Consider the following 21435-nt stretch of genomic DNA (forward strand, 5'->3'; position numbering starts at 1 on the left):
AATGGTTTTTGATGATATTGACGAATTAAAGTTCTTTGTTTGTGTGAAAGGGATATGTGGAATCTTATTGCTGGTACAGTTTTTCATGTAGGGCCATTTTGCATGGGTTCGGATCTTTTTTGTCCTGAAAACCTCTTTTGTGCAGAAGGATTTTTTTGATCGTTGAACTGCGTGAATTTTCACTAATTAATAACTTATTGTCAAATATCAGGTTGTTTCCACTAAACAATAACTTGTTGATTAATTAGTTGGAACAACTTGGTAAACTGCCATAAGTTGTAGCTGAAAATTGTTAGTGGAAACATGGTTTAGGTCACATAATGTGCGTGAGAGGGTGCGTGAAAGCGTTTTTTCAAAACTCAGGTAAACAACAAGAATACGTGAGTATAAGGATTAAGAACGCGATCACAGAGCGATGATTGAGTGCAGAAGCGAATACCATTTTGAAAATTTATGTGACTAAGGGTTGAAGAATTACATAACTAAGGATTGAGTCCGATTAGTCAGTGAGTTTGTTTTCTACACAATTGATTAGACTGCAAGAAAACAATTTCTTGTAAATCCCGCAATCTTGGCGTGAATGGTTTGGCGTTAATGGAATCGGAAAAAGAATGAGATGGACTTCAGTTGACCTAGACATCTTTTAACGGTGAATAAAAAATAAAGAAGAAGAAAACTTCTTCCATATAGATCACTACAGTCTTTCTATATTTTGGATATCATGTAAGGTGTTACCATTTTATTGATAGAATGTGCTCCTTTATATGATAAATAAGGCATATTCTACTAATACATTGGTGACATACTTACAATGTGGAAGCGACCACAACTGCAGGTGGTTTTGGGAAAAGAAAAAAAAAAAGAGTAAACTTGACTCTTCTTTTTTGTCTTTATTCAATATTTTTTTGCATTGTTATTTTTATATTAAATTTTTATGAATTATTTATTTGACTCAATGAGAAGAATTGAAATCTTTTAATAAAATTATAGTCAAAATAAAAATATTGACAAAATTTATAATTTTTTGAATAAAAATAAAAATAAATCAAAAGGTATTTTTACATATCAACAATCGATAAAAGTTTAAATGCCAAATTTTTTTGTTGTTGATAAACACTACCAAAAATGTCAAATTTACTTTTTGCTCATCCCCAAAACTACCCTGTATCGGACACACCATCTCCCCACACGAGAGAGAGAGAGAGAGAGAGTAAGTGGGGAGGTTTCTGACGAGGGAGGGGTTTTAGGAGACGTGCTCAGAGTGCAAAACGCGCGCGAGTCACTCTCTCTCTCTCACCCATCATCAACAATGGCAATCTCCATTACCGAAGTCTACTTGGTCTCGCGAGACCACCTCAGGTTCACCGTGGATTTCCACGGCACCCCCATCTCCACCACCCTCACCTCCACCCCCAAAATCGTCCGCAAATGGCTCCAAACAACTCTGCACCGCAACGCCCGCCACCGTCACCGCCTCGTCGTCGGCCTAGGCGTCCAATGGCGCCCAGCCTCCTCCCCCGGCGACGAACCGCCGGCCGCCACTCTCCAACTGTGCGTCGGCCGCCGTTGCCTAATCTTCCAACTCCTCCACTCCCCCACCGTCCCAAACCTCCTCCGCCGCTTCTTGGAAAACCCCAACCACACGTTCGTCGGCATGTGGAACCACTCCGACGAGAGGAAGCTGTTGTGCTGCTCGGAGCACGAGCTGGAGATGTGGCGTCGTCCACTGGATCTGAGGCTTTACGCTGCGTCGAGGTATGACGGGCGGAGACTCCATACGGAGTCTAGGGAGACTATAGTGAGGGAGTGTCTTGGCCTCGATGTGGATTTCAACGAGTGGATTGGGAGGAGTGAGTGGGCGGAGTATGGCCTTCATGATCATCAGGTCTTGTATGCTACTGTTGATGCTTACTGTTCGTTCTTGATCGGGAAGGATTTGAGGGCTTGGGAACTCTGATCGTCTGCGATGGAATTGCTAAAGGTTATCGAGGTGCAAAATCTTGTTAGGTAACTGCCTTTATCTAATCCGATTAGGACTTTTCGTATATCTGCTCCGTGAAAGTGCGGCGTCACTAGACATCGCGAGAGAAGATATGCATTTTGATTTACAGTCTAGGATTACTATAGGGTAATTAATACAGTAGTTGTTGAATCCCGTGGTTATATATAAGTACAGCTAATCTGCTTTTGAGGAATGAAAGTGCTTGATCTTTGTTTGTGAGAAGGGATATATGGGTTAAATATATATCTCGTGTTTAATCGTCTAGTTAGATCTCTGAAATCTGAATGCATTTTGCACTGTTTTGTTGCAAGATAATGGATGCATATACTATATTATTGGTATTGTTTTAATTACATATTACGAATTCCCTCAAAATAAAATCTGTTATCAAATAGGGCATAGGATACATGCTTGAACACGCTTAATTGTCGGATTATTTTGTGATGGATCGAAAAAGATGGGATTAATGATACGGATAAAAGTAAAGTAAGGCATGGGCCCAGGATAAGAAATTGGATTGTATGTTGTAGTATAAGATTAGTTGTACTTTTTATATGTTTGATGCTGTTTGGATAAACGATATAGGATATTCGAGAGGGTTACACTAATGTTTTTTCATTTTTGAACTTTTTATGGCTCAAAAACAGATATGCATCAACTAAACCATAAATATGGGGACTGAAGTTTAGTACTCCATCCGTTCCTAAATAAGTGTCCGGCGCGCAAAGTTAGGCTTTTAAAAAAATGTATTTGTTTCATTAAAAAAATCAAATTTTTTTCACAAATGAATAGATAGTAATGAGTTCTATTAGATTGTGAAAAAAAATTAAATTTTTTAACGAAAAATATGCATCTTTTGTAAGACCTAGATTTGCATGCCGGACACTTATCTAAGGATGGAGGGAGTACTACTAATCTTGTTACTGGTAAATCCCATCAAATTAACTCTTATATATTGAATTATCTATCCCTGTGACTCATGTATTTCTGCTTTTGTTTAAAAAAAATTCAGGAGAGTTTATGGAGGAAGATTTTGTCCAGTGTTCTACTGTTCAGTTTGTCCTTTTGTGAAATGAATGGTTATATAGGCGTGTTTAAACAATTTTAATCTGTATTACTATATTATTGTTGCAGTTGTTCTGACTGTTTTTAATGAATTTTTGTTAGATTTGAAGTTAATTTTTTTGATTTAATCATTTGTCAAATTAAAAAAATAAATTTTAATGAATGGATTTTTGTCATTAGGTTTGTTTGTATTTACCTTTTTTAAGTCCAAGCTAGATTTTTGTTCAAATGATTGGGACATAAGACTCGATTTGGTTGGGTTTGGTTTGGTAAGTCCAAGCTAGATTTTTGTGGTTTTCTATTTTATCTCATTGCCGAACGATAAATTTTACAGAGGAGTAATAATTTCGAAAAGAAATTGGAAATAGCAATAACACTTATTTGTGTTTAAAAAAAATTAAGGCCCTGTTTCTTATTTTTCAAATAAATACTTATTTTTTGAATTAAAGGTGATGTATTGTAAGAGAATAACTTGTCTCATAAAACGAAAAATAAACACTTAAAAAAAAAAAAAAGCTTTATAGGATCGGAGCTAAAGTTTAAGGCCCCGTTTTTATTAACAAAAAATACTAAAAATTTAACGCATTTTACCATATCATTTTCACTAACAAAAAAGTAGTCAATAAATACTGTTTTTGCTACAGTAATCCTACTTACAAATCCACCAACAATTTATTCATTACCGGAAATAACTTTATATTTTTCAACAATTTATTCAATATTGAAAACACTTAAAAACTTATCGACAACAAATAAAAATTTACAAATATTTTACTATCGAAAACACCCCTAGTGAAATTCAGTACTAATCATTTTTTAGGCCGGGGGGGGCTCTCAAAGGAACTGGACAGTAGTAGCCTGGAGCCTACTCCAGCTAGTATGTCTCTTCTCCGTGGAGATCCATTTCGGTGTAAAGTTTGCCATCGCATAGCTTGATTCATCTCTGTTTGGTCTTGTGTTCAGTTCTGCCTGCTTCTGAGTTTTTCAAGCTTTGCTTGTTTAAAAGTCCTTGATATCTCTGGTAGGTAAAGTTCTCAAAAAAATGGAGTACTTGGCAAGCAAGAGTGACAGCTCTTATCATTATTACTGTATTTTTTAAGTTGGTAATAACATATAAAGGGCAAATTTCGTCGACCCTCGGATACGTCCTTCAGGTACGAGAAATGACCATGAATTCTCTGTGGTTTCTCTATGTTTGTTTCACCAATATCTCCAATTGACAATAGTCTGTTCAAACCATGATAAAATTAGCAAAAAATCACTTATATCTGTTCTCGGGGCCGGCCCAACCCTGAGAATCAAGAGGCCTGGGTCTTGGGCATCCTAAAAATGTCAAATTTTAAGAGCACTCTACTAATTTTTCTTTTTGGATCTGAGTAGAAGTCTTTTTTAGCCCAATAAAAAAAAGGCCCAATATCAAAAACAAAAAAAGGCTCAGTTGTAATTCTATGAAAACCATTGCAGATATTAATTATCAAAACACGTCATAGGCCGCCGTCATTTTCCCTTCTGCTGTGTAAACCGGTGGTAATGAAAAAAGACCCAAACCGTGGTAACAAAAAAGAAGGCCCAATCTCTTAGAATAAATACATAGTTTTCCGAATAACAAAATATTATGTACTAATTAAAAATTAAATTCCTTGTTTTGAGATCTTTGTTATTTTTGTTGGCTTTTGAAACTACCTACTTTATGTAGATACGTATTTTTATGTTTTTGTAGGGACCTAACCTTTATAATTTGTTTTTGTCGTGTATTAGTCAAGGGGATTTAATACTATAGTTTTGATTTTCTCGTATTGTGACTGTTTGTTTGTCTTTTTCCCGTAAAAACTGTCAAGTGCTTAGGGCATCATTCTTAGAATAGACCTTGGGCACCCAAATACTTTGGGTCGGCCTTGTCTATTCTAATAAGAAGAAGTGATAAAAACTATCAACTCTCGCTTATTTTGAATTAAATTGACTTTTTTTTACCCATTTCAAAAATATTTTGATAAAAAAGGGTAAATTTTATTAATAGTCCTTTTTTTTTTTTTTTGAATCGTTGATATTAATTTTCATCTATCAACTCTCGCTTATTTATTGTTAATATGAATGAAGGACTATTAATAAACTTTATGGTTCTTGCAATCAACAATCGTTATAAAGTTTAAGGTAACCTATATCTCCAATCGACAATCATTGATATAAAATTGGAAGTTTCTTCATGGAAATTGATTTTCACACTTTCTTTTTTAATTAGTTACCCTTTTTTTTCCTTCTTTTTTTCCAATTCTCATTCAAGTTTTCGAAAATTGGAAAAGTCATGTCTTAAATCGAGTTTTTTCAAGTACGTTTTAGTATAAATTAGACAAAAGATAACATGTTATTATATATCTTAAATTAAGCTCGTTGCAAAAAGTTATCGGACATATTTTTTAAAGAAAATTCACTAATAAACATCAAAAGCGACCACATGCAAAAAAAAAATGACCATAAAAGTTGAAAGAATCACGAAATCTTTCTAACCCGTATTTGGAACCATTCGGTGCAAGTAAAAGTTCCGTAGACATCAACCAACGATAATAATGAATCTCTTTCGAATCATCTTTCTCCAAAAGCTAAAAACTAGTCTAAATAGTAAACGATAGAGCTGAAAAGCTAAAGGAACGATATAAAGATAATTTAAATTTACAAGAGTAACGTGGAAGTAAACGATTTTTGGACTTTTATCCCACATGACCAGCTACGACTAAAACCTTTTCTCCAGATAATAGAGTAAAATCGGAGGGACCAACTCATCACTCACCAAATCCTCTGATCTTCTCTCTCTCTCTCTCTCTCTCTCTCTCTCTCTAATTCAAATCATACTAGTAATAAGGTCAATCAATAGACAATGGCGAGATACGAAGAGCTTCCAATCCCAATCTACTCCGCACTCGAATCGGTCTACGGCGGAGACGCTGGTGGATCTCAAGTCGAAGAAGCCCAGCTCCGATTCGACAACTTGAAATCCAAGTTCGTCCAAGTCTTCGGCCATCTTCCCCACCTCTACGCTCGATCACCAGGTCCCCCCCCCCCCCCCCCCCCCCCCCCTCTCTCTCTCTGAATATTTGTATGTATTATATAATGTTCGGCCCTCTTTACACTCGCCTCAATTATTCTTGGATCAATTCCACCATCCACTGGGCAGGGTCCTGTATGTACTGGCCTGCGCAAAAGAATCGATAGTACCTGGGAAGTTTGGACCCTTGGTCTTGACCTTTGTTCGGCCATTGATTGCCAGGTCAACCCAGGGTGTTTGTCGGACTTTAAGTACAATTTTTTCAAGAAACATGCCAACTTTTTCCAACAATTTACTCCTGCTAGATACTCAATAAGTTCATATGACTTCTTTTAATTTATGGAAAAAGTAATTGGACATTTTTTTAAAGTAATTCAACAACTTGAAATCCAAGTTCATCCAATTTGAATTTCTCAAAAAAATGTTACTTTTGCTGATTAAAAAAAAAAAACTTGAATTTCAAAGCAATAAAAAGGTTTGTTACAAGCATGCCAAACTTCGAAACGCAAATCTGTGTAATTGTAAGTATGTTTTTTTTTTTTTTAATAAGTGTCATTATAAGTATGTTTAATTGTGATTTTGTGGATGTGATGCAGGGCGAGTGAATTTGATTGGGGAACACATTGACTATGAAGGTTACTCGGTGCTGCCGATGGCGATTAGGCAGGACACAATCGTGGCGATTAGGAAGCGCGATGTTGGGGACTCTGAAAAGCTTCTGAGGATAGCCAATGTTAGCGAGAAGTACTCCTTGTGTATTTACCCTGCTGATCCAGACCAGGTATAAGGTCATATTTGTCATGTATAGTCCTGTTGTATGTCAATTATGTGAGTATTTGTGAATGCATGTTGTTTTTCTGCATCTAAGTGTATTCTCCGGATTGGAATATACTTTTCAGGAGACCATATGTCAAGTCTAACATGCGTCCCTTTGTTATAGTCAAATGAGATTATATGTCTCTTGGATATTGGATCCCTTCACTATTAGTCCAACCAAACAAACGGCTAATGAGATTGCTTCAAGTTTGGAGGATGTTCTCTGTTTATTAGTTGTTTATTGATAGGCTTGAAGCCTTAAACTAATTGGTATGACGTTGGCTGCATGTAGAGCGGCTGGAGCCCTTTGAGGTACTTGGTTCAAAAGTGCAAGCAAAATTTTGGTAGAAAAAGGTCGTCAATAATGATGGATATTGCTGATCAGGCAGTCTAAGAGCCGAGGAAACTTATTGGATGTCCTTTTTGTGGAACCTTATCGAAGAATGATTCCTGTTGTCTGCAATCCATTTCTTGCAATGTTTCTCCAGGTTCTTAGGTGTATTTCATTGAAAGTAAGAACATTTGCACAGGTGTAGGACAGCATCATTTGAATGATCTCCATCCCTCTCGGTTTTCGAGCAAGACTGGAGTTTACTGCTGCAATAAGGTCATGTCTCCTAAGTAGTTTAAAATATAACCAAGGATTTTGGAACTCAGTCAGACTGCAATAGTTAATTAGTTGAAATTAGAATTTTGTAGTTGCATCAGTGAATTTATACTGTAGCTCTCTCTAAGAAAAAGGGCAAATAAAGTGGCAGAGGGGAGACATATTAGTATGACAAAAAGGCCATGTCTTAAGCATATGTAGGCACGTGGAAAGTCGTGTTCAATTCATCGTGTGTGACACAGTCCACCAAATGCTGTTACTTTTCCTTTCATGATGGTCTTATCTCAATTTTGAAATACGACGATATCATGTAGACGTGGTTGACTCTATCGATTTGCAGGATATTGATCTGAGGAATCATAAATGGGGTCATTATTTCCTTTGTGGGTGAGTAGTCAAACCTCACTTGTGCTATTTCGTTTTATATTAAACTGACTTGTACTTTGAGTTGTGACTAAAGTTTGAAGTAAACGGTACATCTTGCTTTGTCTAGGTCAATCGGATACTGAAATGATGTCGGGGAGTGCCATATTGTATCTTGACTGACTTGTTTAAAATAGATATATGGCAGTTTGGGAAGGGGCACTTCTCAGAAAAACATTTGTCCTTGAAAGAGACCATGTTTCTCCAGTAATCATGTATTCACACGAGGATGAAATCAGTGATAACGTGAGGTGGGGTGAGGTGGTTGGCTTAGTCAGGGTAGTCAAATATTCCCCTAACATGCGGGACGTCTACTTTGATAGCTTTTTGGTTACGTTTCCAAAAACTACTGGTCATCTAACGCTACAAAGCAGAAATAATGCTGTGTAGTTAAGTACCATCTTTTGCTACATTACAACAGCTGTGTGTCTTGAAGACAGGAGAGAGATCAGTCTGCTATAGAGGCACCAGGCTAGTGTTAACTAGGGGCATTTGATGATGTTACCACATTCTCTGTCTCTCTCTCTCTCTCTCTCTCTCTCTCTCTCTCTCTCTCTCACACACACACACACACACACACACTGCAGATGGTAAATGGGCACCTCATATGTTTGGTTGTTTTTCGCCTTTTCTATTGGAATTTCTAACATGACATTGGATATCGAGTGCAGGTATAAAGGCTACTTTGAGTATGTCAAATCAAAAGGACTGGAAGTTGGTGTACCAGTTGGACTTGACGTAATGGTTGATGGTATAGTTCCTACAGGTATAATTTCTCTGGATTTTCATACATAGCCAATGTGAATGCTGCTTTGTAAAACTGATCACTCAAGCATCTAATACGTTGTGGAGCAGCAGTTCATTTGTAACATTCCTATCTGAGTTGCCTATTTTTCATTTAGGGTCTGGATTGTCAAGCTCTGCAGCATTTGTTTGCTCTTCTACAATTGCTATAATGGCTGCCTTTGATGTGAATTTGCCAAAGGTATTCCAACCATATCTCCATAGCTATAGGGGAGTAGTTCCTATTTTTCATGTTTTCGTAATATATACTCGAAATTTTATAAGGAGTGAGCAGTATATTATCTAGGAATGTACAGAAAACCTGCCATTTTGGTTGTGATTTTGTCTACATTTTGTGTATGAAAGACCTGCCATTTTTAGGAACTACAAGTACCATGGACATCAAAAGTTTATCCTTCTATTGCAAGTATTCCTGCTCTTAATAAATTGATTTAATTTGTTCTTTTATTTTGCAAAGTTGTAGATTAGGTTCTTTGAAGAATGCTGCACTTGGTTAATAAGTGGTTGGTTTTACCAGAATTGGAATGTTGTTTGAGAGAGTATTGATAGAGTATCTGTGTTAATTGTGCATCTAATTTTGTATCTTCTTTGGTTTCTGTTATTGATTCTAGTGTCATTGCTTATTTTGCAGAAAGAGATTGCACAGCTTACTTGTGAATGTGAACGGCACATTGGGACACAATCTGGTGGAATGGACCAGGTTAAGTATCCTCCACTACTTGTGAACTAGATTATAATTTGATTGTTTTGTAGGCATCTGGTGCTACCGTTTTAAAAAAAGATTTTATGCCAACATGCTTCCACTCTAACAGGACAAATTTCTCTTATGTACTGCAACTTGCTACTTCTCATGGAAGATAGAATGATTTTGTTAAGTTGGTGGCTAGTGTTACCTTGGTCACAGACATGTCTTGTGAGGCTAACAGACTGGCCCTTACTCTGTAAGGTAGTCTCACAATTTGCTTGTTGATTTTTGACCATTTGGGACAGACAGTGACTTGCAATCTTGTTCAGTATTAACCTTGCCATTTTTCCATCTGTGAGGTGTGGTGATATCTGTTATGAGCTTGACTTAGAAGACATTGAGTGACTTTAACGCAGTGCTGACGCATGCATGCTTAGTTGGGTCATGACCTCTTTAAATTAGTGAGAATAGCTTCCAACATGGCGTGCCTGGTTGGCATTCAGTTGCTTAATCCTGGTATCATTACCTTGGTTTCAATTACATCTAGGGTCATTCTATAACTACCCTTCTCCTGCTTGCCCTCTCCCTCAAGAGTCTGTGAGCTTTTAATCTTGCGAAGATGACAGCTTGTATCTCGTTCAAAAACTATAGCTGCCGTGTAAATAGTGCCATCCAAGTTGGAGCATTCTACCGCTAGTTAGGGGTTGTTAATCCCATTGTTTAGTTAAGTTCACCTGAAAACCTGCAGTAGATGTTGTATTTAGTGCACAAAGTAAGCACAATCAGCCCCACCACCTCATTTTTTTCAAGCCCCTTGTTTCGGGTAAGATTGGCCATGACCATTTTTCCTTCTGTATTTCATTTCCTTTTGCAGGCTATCTCTGTCATGGCTCAATCTGGGTTTGCAGAGCTGATTGATTTCAACCCTGTTCGTGCAACCGATGTCCAACTACCTGCTGGTGGTTCCTTTGTCATTGCCAATTCATTGGCTGAATCACAGAAAGCAATCACTGCTGCTACGAATTATAATAATCGGGTTGTTGAGTGCCGGCTAGCTGCTGTAAGTTTTGTTTCATTTATTTTGATAAGTTGGTACAAATTTACTTTCATTTGCAGTTTTATCAAATTCATCTAAAGCGTTACTCTATACTATAGACCCTATCGCCATCTCACAGTCAAGATTTGTACGTTGAGTTTGAGTTTTTAATGAAAATATTATTTAGCAGGTTTTAATATGCAAAAATTAGTATTCGCCTTACATTTGAAGATACATGGATAGCTGGACTTCTAGATGCTTGTTGTTTACTGGAAAGTATCTGTTTGCTCACAATATTGAAGACTTATGCAGATTGTTCTGGGTATAAAGCTTGGGATGAAGCCCCAAGAGGCAATATCCGAAGTGAAAACTCTCTCTGATGTAGAAGGGTTGTGTGTTTCATTTTCTGGCAATCGTGGATCTTCTGATCCTGTCATAGCGGTCAAGGTATTTTTTTTTTCCTGCAGCAAGTCTGGGGTCGAGATTATGTGCTTGTTTTGTGCAAGTCCATAAAGGGTCGTTCAAGAGATGGATTTTTTTGTTTATGGTCAGACTGAGACCTTGCTTTTGTTCCCAAGCAAACATAAATATTTTCATCCGTACATATATATGAGGTTACAGTAGGTCTTTGCATAGTACAGGAACTGTTGAGTGAAGAGCCGTATACAGCTGATGACATTGAGAAGATTACTGAAGAAGATTTGCAATCTATATTTGCGAATTCTCCAACTTCTTTGGATGTCCTAAAAGCTGCCGAACACTTTAAGTTATTTCAGGTAAATTTTTCTTATGCATCATTAGATCTTATTCACAACATGATGGAGTTGTAATTTGAGCATGCAAAAATGGCTTGTTGTTATCAACTTATCGTATATCTAATTCTTGGTATGATAGAACTGTATTTGGGAGAGGTCATTGTTTGCCAAACTTTCAAATAAGAATTGAATGGGGAAATACCCTACTAGTAGAACCTGAATTGTGGGAAATTTCCTTCTATGTGTGCACATTGCCAGTGCTCTTTTGATATAATCTTGGAATCTACTGTTAGTTCTTTGTTGTTTCTTTTTAGGTTTTCAGGTTTTCTTTCAGTATTTGTCGAAGCAACGAGATAAATCTGAATCTATTGATACATTTAAGGTTATATCTGTAAAAAATTACCACAAATAATTTCAATTGAGTGGAGTTTTCTTTTCTCCTTTTGCAAGGAATATTATGGATTTCTATTGTGTCATTTATTATGAGTAACTATGAAATATTCTAACATCTAGGAAGTCACGTAAAATAGAACATTGTTTCAATATGATCAAAGATATTCTAGTTTGTAATAATCTCCTGTTGGATTATCATTTTAACTTCTTGTTCTTATCATAGTGATACTGTATGATTGTTTATACCTTTTTCTAAAGTAATTGGTTGTCTCATCTCATCCCTTTGGATGCGTACTCAACTTTGGTCTAACTTTTGACATCCAGAGAGCCTCACATGTTTATTCGGAAGCCAAGCGCGTACATGCTTTCAAAGACACTGTATCATCAAACTTAAGGTTTGTTATGTTTTGGTTCCATGAGCTACCCTTTCATTTATGCTGCTTAATACACATGCAAATATGCAATACATGTTTCATGTCAGATACACTATAATAAGCTATCAGACATGCCATGGCACTAACTTTGGAGCTTTGGAAGTCAGAAAGCTTTGGTTTAGATTCGTTAGAACTTAGACCTAATTACTAAATGTTCACTTTTTGTTTGGTGAACATGAGAGGCTAATTGAGGAGCCTAAAAACTATTTTCTGACAAATCATGTAAACCTTGCAGACCTAAGTCAAATGTGGTTCCCATCTATAGAAAAAAGTTGAATGCGGTTTGAACCTTTCTTTTGCTGACGGTACTCTAGTTAAAGCACCAAGTGACGATACCTACCAATTTCAAGTTGCCTGAATGTAACTTCCAAAAAGTTGTTATTGCAGTGAGGAGGACATACTGAGGAATCTTGGCAACCTTATGAATGAAAGCCATAGTAGCTGCAGCATTCTGTACGAGTGCAGGTACTAGTCCTGCTTTTCAAATTGTATCAGGGCATAGTCCAGATCTCGTACTTGTCAAGGGAAAAGAAAATGAAAGGGAACTAGAATTGCTTATACGTATTCCTTTCTTGAAGGTGACTAAACAAGAAAAGTGAAATCTATGACAATGATTTATTTATTTTCTTCTCAGTTCCTAATCCAACCAAATAAAAGTTACTACCTTTTCTTTTTCCATCTTTCCATGGGCGGCTCCACTACTACTTGAGGGGTTCAAGCGAACCCCTGGGTTCAGAAAATGTGCTACAGTTTTTAGATTTTTCGATATGTAATTTGATCTTTCTTTAGTATCGTCTGCGCTGGATCAGTAGCACGAAGTCAAAATGACTAAAATTCACTTAAATTTGTCAATAACTAGATACTATAGCTCAACAAAATACAATAATCCGGGTCCAAACAATTCTAACTAATATAAAAATGAACTTCAGCTTTTATAGAGTTTTGTATCACAAACATTTTGTATACGTTTTTATCACCACTGAACTCAAATTCTGGAGCTGCCCTGCATCTTTCCCTTTCATTTTCCCTTGTCAAACCCTATCCGTGATTCCAAAATATCCACAAACAACCTAGGATGACAATGACAATTATGGCAGAGAAGAATGTAGATGTGCTTCCAACCTCAAACTTGAGATATATTTATCTTGGCAATTGGCTTGGCCAACTTTTTTTTTTCCTCTCTGATGCACATTTTCCCCTTTGATATGAAATGATTTATACAAGTTCTCTCTTCTTCTTTTTTACTGCAAAATAAAGATAACAACTGAAGCTGTGCTGCTTCTCACAGTACATGGCTATTATTCTTAGATTGGATTCCTTTATTACTTAAGACGCTAGTTGAGATGCCTTAACATCCTTTAATTTCATTTATTCTGGGTCCTCTGTTGATGGGAAGTTTAGAACTATAACTGTGAGAATTTGCCCAATAGACTTTAAACCTTTCTGTTATTCCTGGAAACATCAGCTGCCCAGAGTTGGAAGAACTAGTAAAGGTTTGTCGAGATAATGGTGCGCTTGGGGCAAGGCTTACAGGTGCCGGATGGGGTGGTTGTGCTGTTGCTTTGGTAAAAGAGTCTATTGTACCCCAGTTCATCCTCAACCTGAAGGTTAGTGTCCTTTTTTTTTTTTCCGGTTTCTGCTTTTTCCTTCCAACTGAAAACATATGATCGGCAATTTGAATTAACGAGGTTCTGTTTTTGTATCAGGAGCAATTTTATCAATCAAGAATCGACAAGGGGGTGATCAATAAGAATGATCTTGGTCTCTATGTTTTTGCTTCCAAACCATCAAGTGGCGCTGCTATTTTCAAATTTTAGCAGTCTTTTTTATTCTTTGTAGAGGAAACATTGCATTGCTTGTTTATTATGGAGGCATTGAGTCCGCGAATGGAAGTTGATTCTCTTTCATTTAAACGATCTCTTTTCATGTCTTTAAAATTCTACTCTCTTTTTAAAATTTTCAGATTTCTCTCTTTTTCGTGTTCCAACGTATTAGTAACTCTTTGTCTAAGCTCTAATTAGAATTTTTTATTTTTTGAACTGAAGCTCTAATTAGTTTAGATCTCTCACTTTCTGAAGGTTTTGTTGTCTGTAACAAAGATGCAAAGTGAGGACAGTACTATTTTGAAAACTTCTTTCTTCGGCTCTCTTCTAAGCATCTTGAGTTTGCTTGAGCCATTAATGGCCGGCCTCCGTCCCGTCCTTGAAGATAACCTTGAGGGCGTTCAAAGTCTTCATGTTTTGGCTTTTATTGCAGCATAGGGAAACCTGTTAAAGGGGGAAGATTTCTTGCAGTGATGTAGCAGGAGGGATGCAGATGCATCAAGTATGCCAACTGTTAAGGAACAAAAATGCATTCCATGATTCACGGACCCATGATTCACTTGGCTCAACTTGGATGTAAGAAATTTTGTGGATGCATGAGAATGTGACGTCATATTCACGAATTTTAGGAATAGAAATGTAATTTTTGATGACATATTCAATTAGAAAAAAAAACTAATACCTCCCTTAGAGCATCCGCAATGGTACTAATCAAAATCAATAATTAAAATGTGTCAGGTCAGCATTTGATTATCCATGTAGTCTATAATCAAATTTAACAACCTCTACCTCCACATCGGTTATTTTTGTATCCCTAACCAAAAAAAAATCCACAATACACAATGCACATTTGTCCAATCGCAAACGAGTTTTAATAACGCACCCGACCACACCATATTATTCGTCTCATCGAGACGATTCCAATATGGGGTGTTTTTGAGTTATTGAGTTTTGAGTTTAATTGTTAAGTTTGGTTATTGAGTTTTGGTTATTGGTAAAAGTTGTTAAGTTTGGTTATGGAATGGGTGGAATTTGGTTATTTACTAAAACACTTGTAACTTTGGTTATTACAATATGGGGTGTTTTTTGAGCATTGTTGTTAAATTTGCTTATTCACATCCATTTGTTTATTACAATGCGGATGCACTTAATCTTAGATATCTTAATATATCTATCTCAGTTATAATTCATAAAGAAAGAGCCGTTGACCAAAAAAAACATACTATAAAATACTAAATGTTTCTCTCTAGGTGTTGAATTATGAAGAATTACTTCGGGTCCAGTTTGGATGATGGGAATTTTGAGAAAGAATGAGAAAATGATGCCGTATTCCCATGATGTCTACGTTTCGAACATACATGAATATGAATAAAAATGTGATTCATAATGATATATTCAATCAGAAATTAAATTCTCAGAATCTCAGACCAAATGAAAATCTGATCCGTTCCAGCTTATCCTTATCCCATAGTAATCCTAGATTCCTGCTTCAATCCCTAGAAATTAGAAAATATTGACCCTAATAAATTTTCCAAAACAAATATTTCCTGGAACAAGATTACTGAATCAATCCTAATATGGGAATGGAATTACTTTAGGTATTGAATTAGGAGAAGGAATTTGATTCTTTGTAGTCAAATTTCATTACTACCCAAGATTACAATGTATCCAAACTTAAAGGACCTTTGCGGATCAAAATAAAAGAACTTCAAGAACTCAAAATTACTGCTTTATTTTTATTTTTATTTATAAGCAAATGAATTTTATTAATCTCTGAATTCAAAAATTACAAAGATTAAAAGGACAAGAGCAAATGAAAATTAAAATAAAACCACTGCCTTATTTTGGCAATTAAATCTACATACATATGCAAAAGTTTTGCCCAATGCAGACATGACTATCTAGACCAACTTGCTTAATATTTCTAAAGCTATAACAAGAAGACGATACACATTTTTGCCTGAACCTCCAATCCCCTTCCAACCCCTCAGCAAGTCAGCAAATTTTTCCCCTGTACTGATCAAAATCTTCTCGCATTTGTAAGCCCCAACGGCTGTTTTCGAGATGATTTCAATAGCCGTTTTGGGATCATCATTTTCCAAAGCCTCCACACCTTTCGGAATATAGTCGTTCACAACTTCGTTGTAGAACTCGAAACACTGGCTTAACGGTTCTTCCACCAGTGGGATCAACGCAATGATATTCCCAATGTCTTTTACAATGGCTGTTGCCTTGGCCTTCACAGAGTTGATAACCACAAGACTTAGACCTTTAGGCGTCAGTTTAAATTTTTGAGGGCCTAATTCCAGAGTTGAGACACACAGCTTGTTGTATGTACTCGCGTTGCATGTCTCGGTTATCAGATATGTTTGAGCTGAAACAGAGATGATCATGGAAAGAAGAAAGATGGAGACGAGAGATCCAAGGCTCTTCATCATCGCGGTTCTATGGTACGAAAAAACGAACGAGAGAGGAAGGAGAGAATGTTGTGATGGTGATAGCTTTTGCAAAGGCAATGTGGTGTTTCTTTTATAGGCTGCTGCTAATCTTCCGTTGTGTAACTTGTTAGAAGCAAGTGAAAGCTCTGTTGTACAATGATAATCTTTCCATTCACACTGATGTATCCCAACAAATTTAATGTGGAGATCTGGTTAGATTTATTTTTTTGCCATATACATCAGTGAGGTTAGCGGGCTGTTAGTATGTTAGTCAATGGGGGCTCAAAGACTATCCATAGCCCCGAAACCTCAAGCCTGCTCCTCGTGAAACTCGAACCTTGGTCACCATTGGAGAGAGAGGAGAATAAACCACCTATGCTATCGCGGTGTTCTGATCTGGTTGGAATTTATCACTAAAACAAGCAAATGAAGAGATTGGGCTGACTAGGGTTGATTCTTGGGTTATAGGTGTTTGGGCTTGTACGGGCTTGGCCCATTTAGATGTTTGGGTTTCGGCCCTTTTAAGTGTGTGGGTTTGTCTCAATGGATGTTTTCTTTGTTTATATCTTGTCAATCTCGGATTGGGTCTCGGATTCTTAGGCACATGATTGTTCTTAGCTTTGTTTAAGGATATGACACCGTCAACTTGTTATTCCTTTAGTCTTTATAACAATTTCAAAAAATTTCTTTGTTGTTAGAAAAAAAAAGGCAAATGAAGAGATATAGTGATAGTAAAGGCAATAATAGGTTTGGCTTGGGTTTGTCGCAGTGGTTTATTAACTTGCCTCGGCGGGGCTTACCACCTCAAGGTCACAGGGTCGATTACCCTTGGTAGTGATTTGTTCTTGGGACCACATAACCTCATGCAAACGCGTGAAAAGGGCTGTGAGAGGGGTTGAAGAAATTAGTCGAATTTATCAGGACACTCTTTGTTACCAAAAATAATAATACTAAATAATGGGTTTGACTGTGATGCCCCAAGGTAGTTTCGGGGCATGCCCAAATTGTACTAACATGTTACTGATCAAAGCCATTAGCCCCCCTTCCGTGACCTCTCTATTTTTTTGCTTAAGTAATTAAAGAATTAATCTCCAAAGGATAGAAAATAAAGAATTAGGTCGGCTATTACTCACGGACGGAGTGGCAGCCAAGTGATGGACAACCTATACTCCTGGTAAGACATGAAGGTTTAAACCCGACAAGCATCATCATATCCCACTTTCCCTAGTTTCTCTAGTTTAGTAGTAGAATACGATTTGCTTTGTTTAAAAAAAGGTCTCCTATCTAGCGTTTCCATCTCAAATGGGGACACACCTTGTTAAAACCCTACCTAGTTATGACCTCTCATGTGTTAGTTTCAGCGTCAACCTAATCAAAAACTTCTCAACTAGTTGCCATTGTTTCCATAGATAGTGATATGTAAAGCCATACAATATGGTAAATATGACCATAACATGAACGTTTTCTTCCTAACAATCACAACTAAATATGATCTCACTTAGTGTTAGGTATATTGTCCTATATTGTGATATATAATGTCTTATAGTAGGATGACCGTGACCAATGATCTCACTTAGTGTTAGGTATATTGTCCTATATTGTCCTATATTGTGATATATAATGTCTTATAGTAGGATGACCGTGACCAATACAGATTGTACAAACGTGTCAATGAGATGAAAATGTTTTTCTAAGAGCTAAAGATCACAACTAAGTAATAGCACATAGTAAGTATGATCAGGTTTCAACCTTTTTTTCATTAGCTAAAGATCACAACTTAGTAATAAATAGCACATAGTAATAGCACAACTAAGTAATAGCACATACACTGATCACTGTCTACAAGTAGCAGAAAAAGAGATTCGCCAACAATATGGCCGCAGAGTACCATGTGTCGTAGTCACATGGTAGAAAACCACAACATACAAAATGTGACTCACCCATTTTCTTTTTTACTCACCTAACATAGCATGTCAACATGCCTCACTCGCTAGGGCATCTCCAACACTACTAGGTACATTAGCTAGACAAAAGTACAACAAAAATATACTCTTTATTTTGTCTATTCGCTTTTTCACCTAGAGTTCCAACGCTAGTCCGTCTTTGCTATCCAAAGGGGAAAAAACAGAGGGAAGAGAAGGACTTGCTAGTACGGTAAATTGGAGAGAATTGATATATTTCATACATAGTAGCAAGCCGCTTTCACTAGCTAGTGGCTATTATAGCACGTGCCGCAGCCTAGCAAAATGAGCATTTTAGCTATTTAATAATGTTGTGTTTGGATGAGTTTTTAGAAATTTTGAGAAATTTTTTGGAATTATGAGTAGAGAGAGAAATGATAGTAATGATTAAAAGTAGGTGTAATGAGTGAAGAGAGATAGAGAAAGAAATGCGAATAATGATTGGAGATAGGAATAATAAGTAAAGAGAGAAATGAGAATAATAATTAGAAGTAAAGATAATGAGTATTTTTTGAATTGAGAATTTTTTTTCAAAATGTGAACCGAACAAAGCGACTTCCAAGGAAGCTCACTTCCAGCAGCCTCAGAGTTAGCAAGTGCACCAAACTCTTCAAAAGTGATTTCTTAGGTATTTAAGCTAGCCATCCCCCAAATATAGTGGTGAACCAGCCTCAATATTCGGCTACCAGTACTCCCCCCGGAGGTTGTCCTTACGGAGCAGCTGTAAATAAGATTTTTACGGAGGCGGAGAATCGTGACTGTCCAAAAATGTTTTTGACGGTTCGGATTTTAATGAAATTTTTTCAAAAAAAATTTAGTAAAATTTCATTAAAATTCAGACAATCCAATACACTTTAAATGGGCACAATGGTGCTCCGCAAACCCTCGTTTCACAGAAAGCTCTATAGAAAAGATTTTCTCACTCCCCCGTTGTATTTTATCCAAAAAATGCCATTTCCTTTAATCAATTCTCCACCTATTAACTCCTCCTCTCTTACCACCCAATAATATTAATTCCAACCACTCTCCATGAAGAGCGCCCCCCCCCCCCCCCCCCCCTCTCTCTCTCTCTCTCTCTCTCTCTCTCGTTGTATTTTATCCAAAAAATGCCACTTCCTTTAATCAATTCTCCACCTATTAAGGGCCTGTTTGGATACCTCATTTTCAACTTTTCCATTTCTACTTTTTGGATTTTAGGTGTTTGGCAACCCAAAGCCAAACCTCATTTTGAGAAAATGAATTCTTAAATTTTGTATTTAGAGGCAGAATCCGAGAATGAGCCTGGGAGGTCCTTTTCCCAGTTTTGGCTTTTCCCATTCTATGTTGAATTACCAAAATACCCTACCTATACTTGGCTATTTACCAGTTTTGCCCTCCCTTTATTTCTTTATCCTCTTCTCCTCCGTCCTCACCCATTCTCGACACCAGAGTCGGCAAGAACCTGACGACGCCGTCCACGCCGTAGACCGAATTCGACGGTCCATTTGGCCCTCCAACCCTGTCGATCTTGGCAGGCGGATTCTTTGTCCTCTTCTCCTAATAGGTACTTCTCATGGTGGCTTTGGAGACTGACCGTTTTTGCCTTCTGGAATAGCTCCATGCCTCCATTCGGCTCTGCAAAAATCCAAGGGGGGGTTCAGAAATTAGATCTGGAATAGGAAGTGGGTGGAAGAGTTATTTGTTGGATTTTTTACTTGCATTAGCGACGAGAGATCCAAGGAATTGAGATGTGAATTATGAAACAGTGTGAGACCCAAAAAATATTACATTCCCCAAAATATGTATAAATAACATTATTTGTACATCTTTTAATAAAATAATAAATAATCAAGGACAAAATGGTAAAAAACCAATCCATAATTCATTTTGGTCGTATATCTTTCAAACACTACAAGGGTTTCAAAATACATTCTGCACATATCTCTCAAACACTCCTATTATACTCAAAACACATTTTGACTATAATCTAAAAAGCCAAAAAGCTGAAAATGAAAAGCTAAAAAGTAAGCTTCCAAACACCCCCTAACTACTCCTCCCTTACCACCCAATAATAATAATTCCAACCACTCTCCATGCACTGCCTCTCTCTCTCTCTCTCTCTCTCTCTCTCTCTCTCTCTCTCTCTCTCTCTCGCATATGCCCATACTCGTACATACAAAGCATAACACAACCGAAAACCATTAATTAAGGACACATGGCATGCTTACTCTCCCACCTAGCTATTGACGCTGACCAACAACTCTTAATTCACCACCTCGGATCCCATCCCATGCACACAGCCATCCAAGTATAGAAAACTCAACTTCTTACATTCCCTAGCTATTTGTTCCTTTCTCAAAATGGAAGCCCATTTATCACCTAAATAAAGTACTCCACAGAGACATCAAAGTAGACTTGAACTAAGCATCCCAAAGCAAACTAAATACGGTTGATATAAGTCCAATTATGTATGCTTCTATAAGGATAAGAGAAACCACTTGTAATAGAGCCCAACTATTGGTACATATGGTATACATTTGGTGTATATCAGATTGCGTGAGATCTATTTTGGGATCCCACACTAATGATCGAAACTATTTAATTTTCTTCAAACACTAAATATAAGGGTTTCAGATATTAGTAACAACTTGATCAATTCATGGTCTCTGTCACTATGAATTCAGAGAGACGAAAATCGATGAAAACTTTATCGATATTCAGCTGAATTGATTATTTACAAGTACTCTTAAAAACAATTTTTCAAAAAAGTTAAACGGTTTCAATCATTTATATTGAATTCTGAAATGGGTCCCAAACAATTATGTGTACTTACACCAAATGGTGTATCCATAGCTTAAAAAAACCTCTCTTCTTCATATGTACTTATTTATGGCCACGTGAGTTCTCCATGCTTATTGATACGGGGGCATATATCCTTACCACCTTCAGTCAGTTTTTCTATATGGCCAAGTGGGTTCTCCATGGAAAATTACTCAAACAAACTCCATATACAGACACCAAGTGGGTACAAACACTAAGTAGGTTAGGATCGTAGAGAGAACACAAGAGACTGGAATATTATTGCAAACACTGACTGGCTTTCTAACTTAGTTCTTTACAATGAGGAAGCCCTCCTTTTATAGGCGTAAGGAGGGGACGCTTACATCACTGATT

General features: G+C 37.0%; 3 protein-coding genes across 3 annotated transcripts; 2 read left to right on the forward strand and 1 right to left on the reverse strand.

The window, feature by feature from the left end:
- The first annotated feature begins 1285 nt into the window (after nucleotides 1-1285).
- Nucleotides 1286-2041, forward strand: LOC131324341 (uncharacterized). Its single transcript, XM_058356279.1, has one exon. The coding sequence runs from the start codon at nucleotides 1310-1312 to the stop codon at nucleotides 1955-1957; it is 648 nt and encodes a 215-aa protein (XP_058212262.1). The 5' UTR covers nucleotides 1286-1309; the 3' UTR covers nucleotides 1958-2041.
- A 3735-nt stretch (nucleotides 2042-5776) lies between these two features.
- On the forward strand, nucleotides 5777-14032 carry LOC131324338 (galactokinase-like). Its single transcript, XM_058356276.1, has 13 exons — nucleotides 5777-6111; nucleotides 6704-6888; nucleotides 7871-7917; nucleotides 8625-8719; nucleotides 8856-8938; nucleotides 9389-9457; nucleotides 10317-10502; nucleotides 10791-10925; nucleotides 11120-11254; nucleotides 11951-12021; nucleotides 12448-12525; nucleotides 13526-13667; nucleotides 13767-14032. The coding sequence occupies exons 1-13, from the start codon at nucleotides 5940-5942 to the stop codon at nucleotides 13875-13877; spliced, it is 1509 nt and encodes a 502-aa protein (XP_058212259.1). The 5' UTR covers nucleotides 5777-5939; the 3' UTR covers nucleotides 13878-14032.
- A 1564-nt stretch (nucleotides 14033-15596) lies between these two features.
- LOC131324345 (uncharacterized) lies at nucleotides 15597-16337 on the reverse strand. The gene has a single exon (XM_058356282.1). The coding sequence runs from the start codon at nucleotides 16319-16321 to the stop codon at nucleotides 15785-15787; it is 537 nt and encodes a 178-aa protein (XP_058212265.1). The 5' UTR covers nucleotides 16322-16337; the 3' UTR covers nucleotides 15597-15784.
- Between the last annotated feature and the right edge of the window lie 5098 nt (nucleotides 16338-21435).

Source organism: Rhododendron vialii, chromosome 4a, assembly GCF_030253575.1.
Source record: "Rhododendron vialii isolate Sample 1 chromosome 4a, ASM3025357v1".
Lineage (NCBI taxonomy): Eukaryota > Viridiplantae > Streptophyta > Magnoliopsida > Ericales > Ericaceae > Rhododendron > Rhododendron vialii.

Excerpts from the sequence above, each read along its gene's own strand:
- LOC131324338 (XM_058356276.1), top strand. The coding sequence starts at position 5,940 with ATGGCGAGATACGAAGAGCTTCCAATCCCAATCTACTCCGCACTCGAA. Across the intron at positions 10,926-11,119 it reads ATCCTGTCATAGCGGTCAAG|GAACTGTTGAGTGAAGAGCC; the intron begins GTATTTTTTTTT and ends TGCATAGTACAG. Across the intron at positions 12,526-13,525 it reads AGCATTCTGTACGAGTGCAG|CTGCCCAGAGTTGGAAGAAC; the intron begins GTACTAGTCCTG and ends TGGAAACATCAG.
- LOC131324345 (XM_058356282.1), bottom strand. The coding sequence starts at position 16,321 with ATGATGAAGAGCCTTGGATCTCTCGTCTCCATCTTTCTTCTTTCCATG.
- LOC131324341 (XM_058356279.1), top strand. The coding sequence starts at position 1,310 with ATGGCAATCTCCATTACCGAAGTCTACTTGGTCTCGCGAGACCACCTC.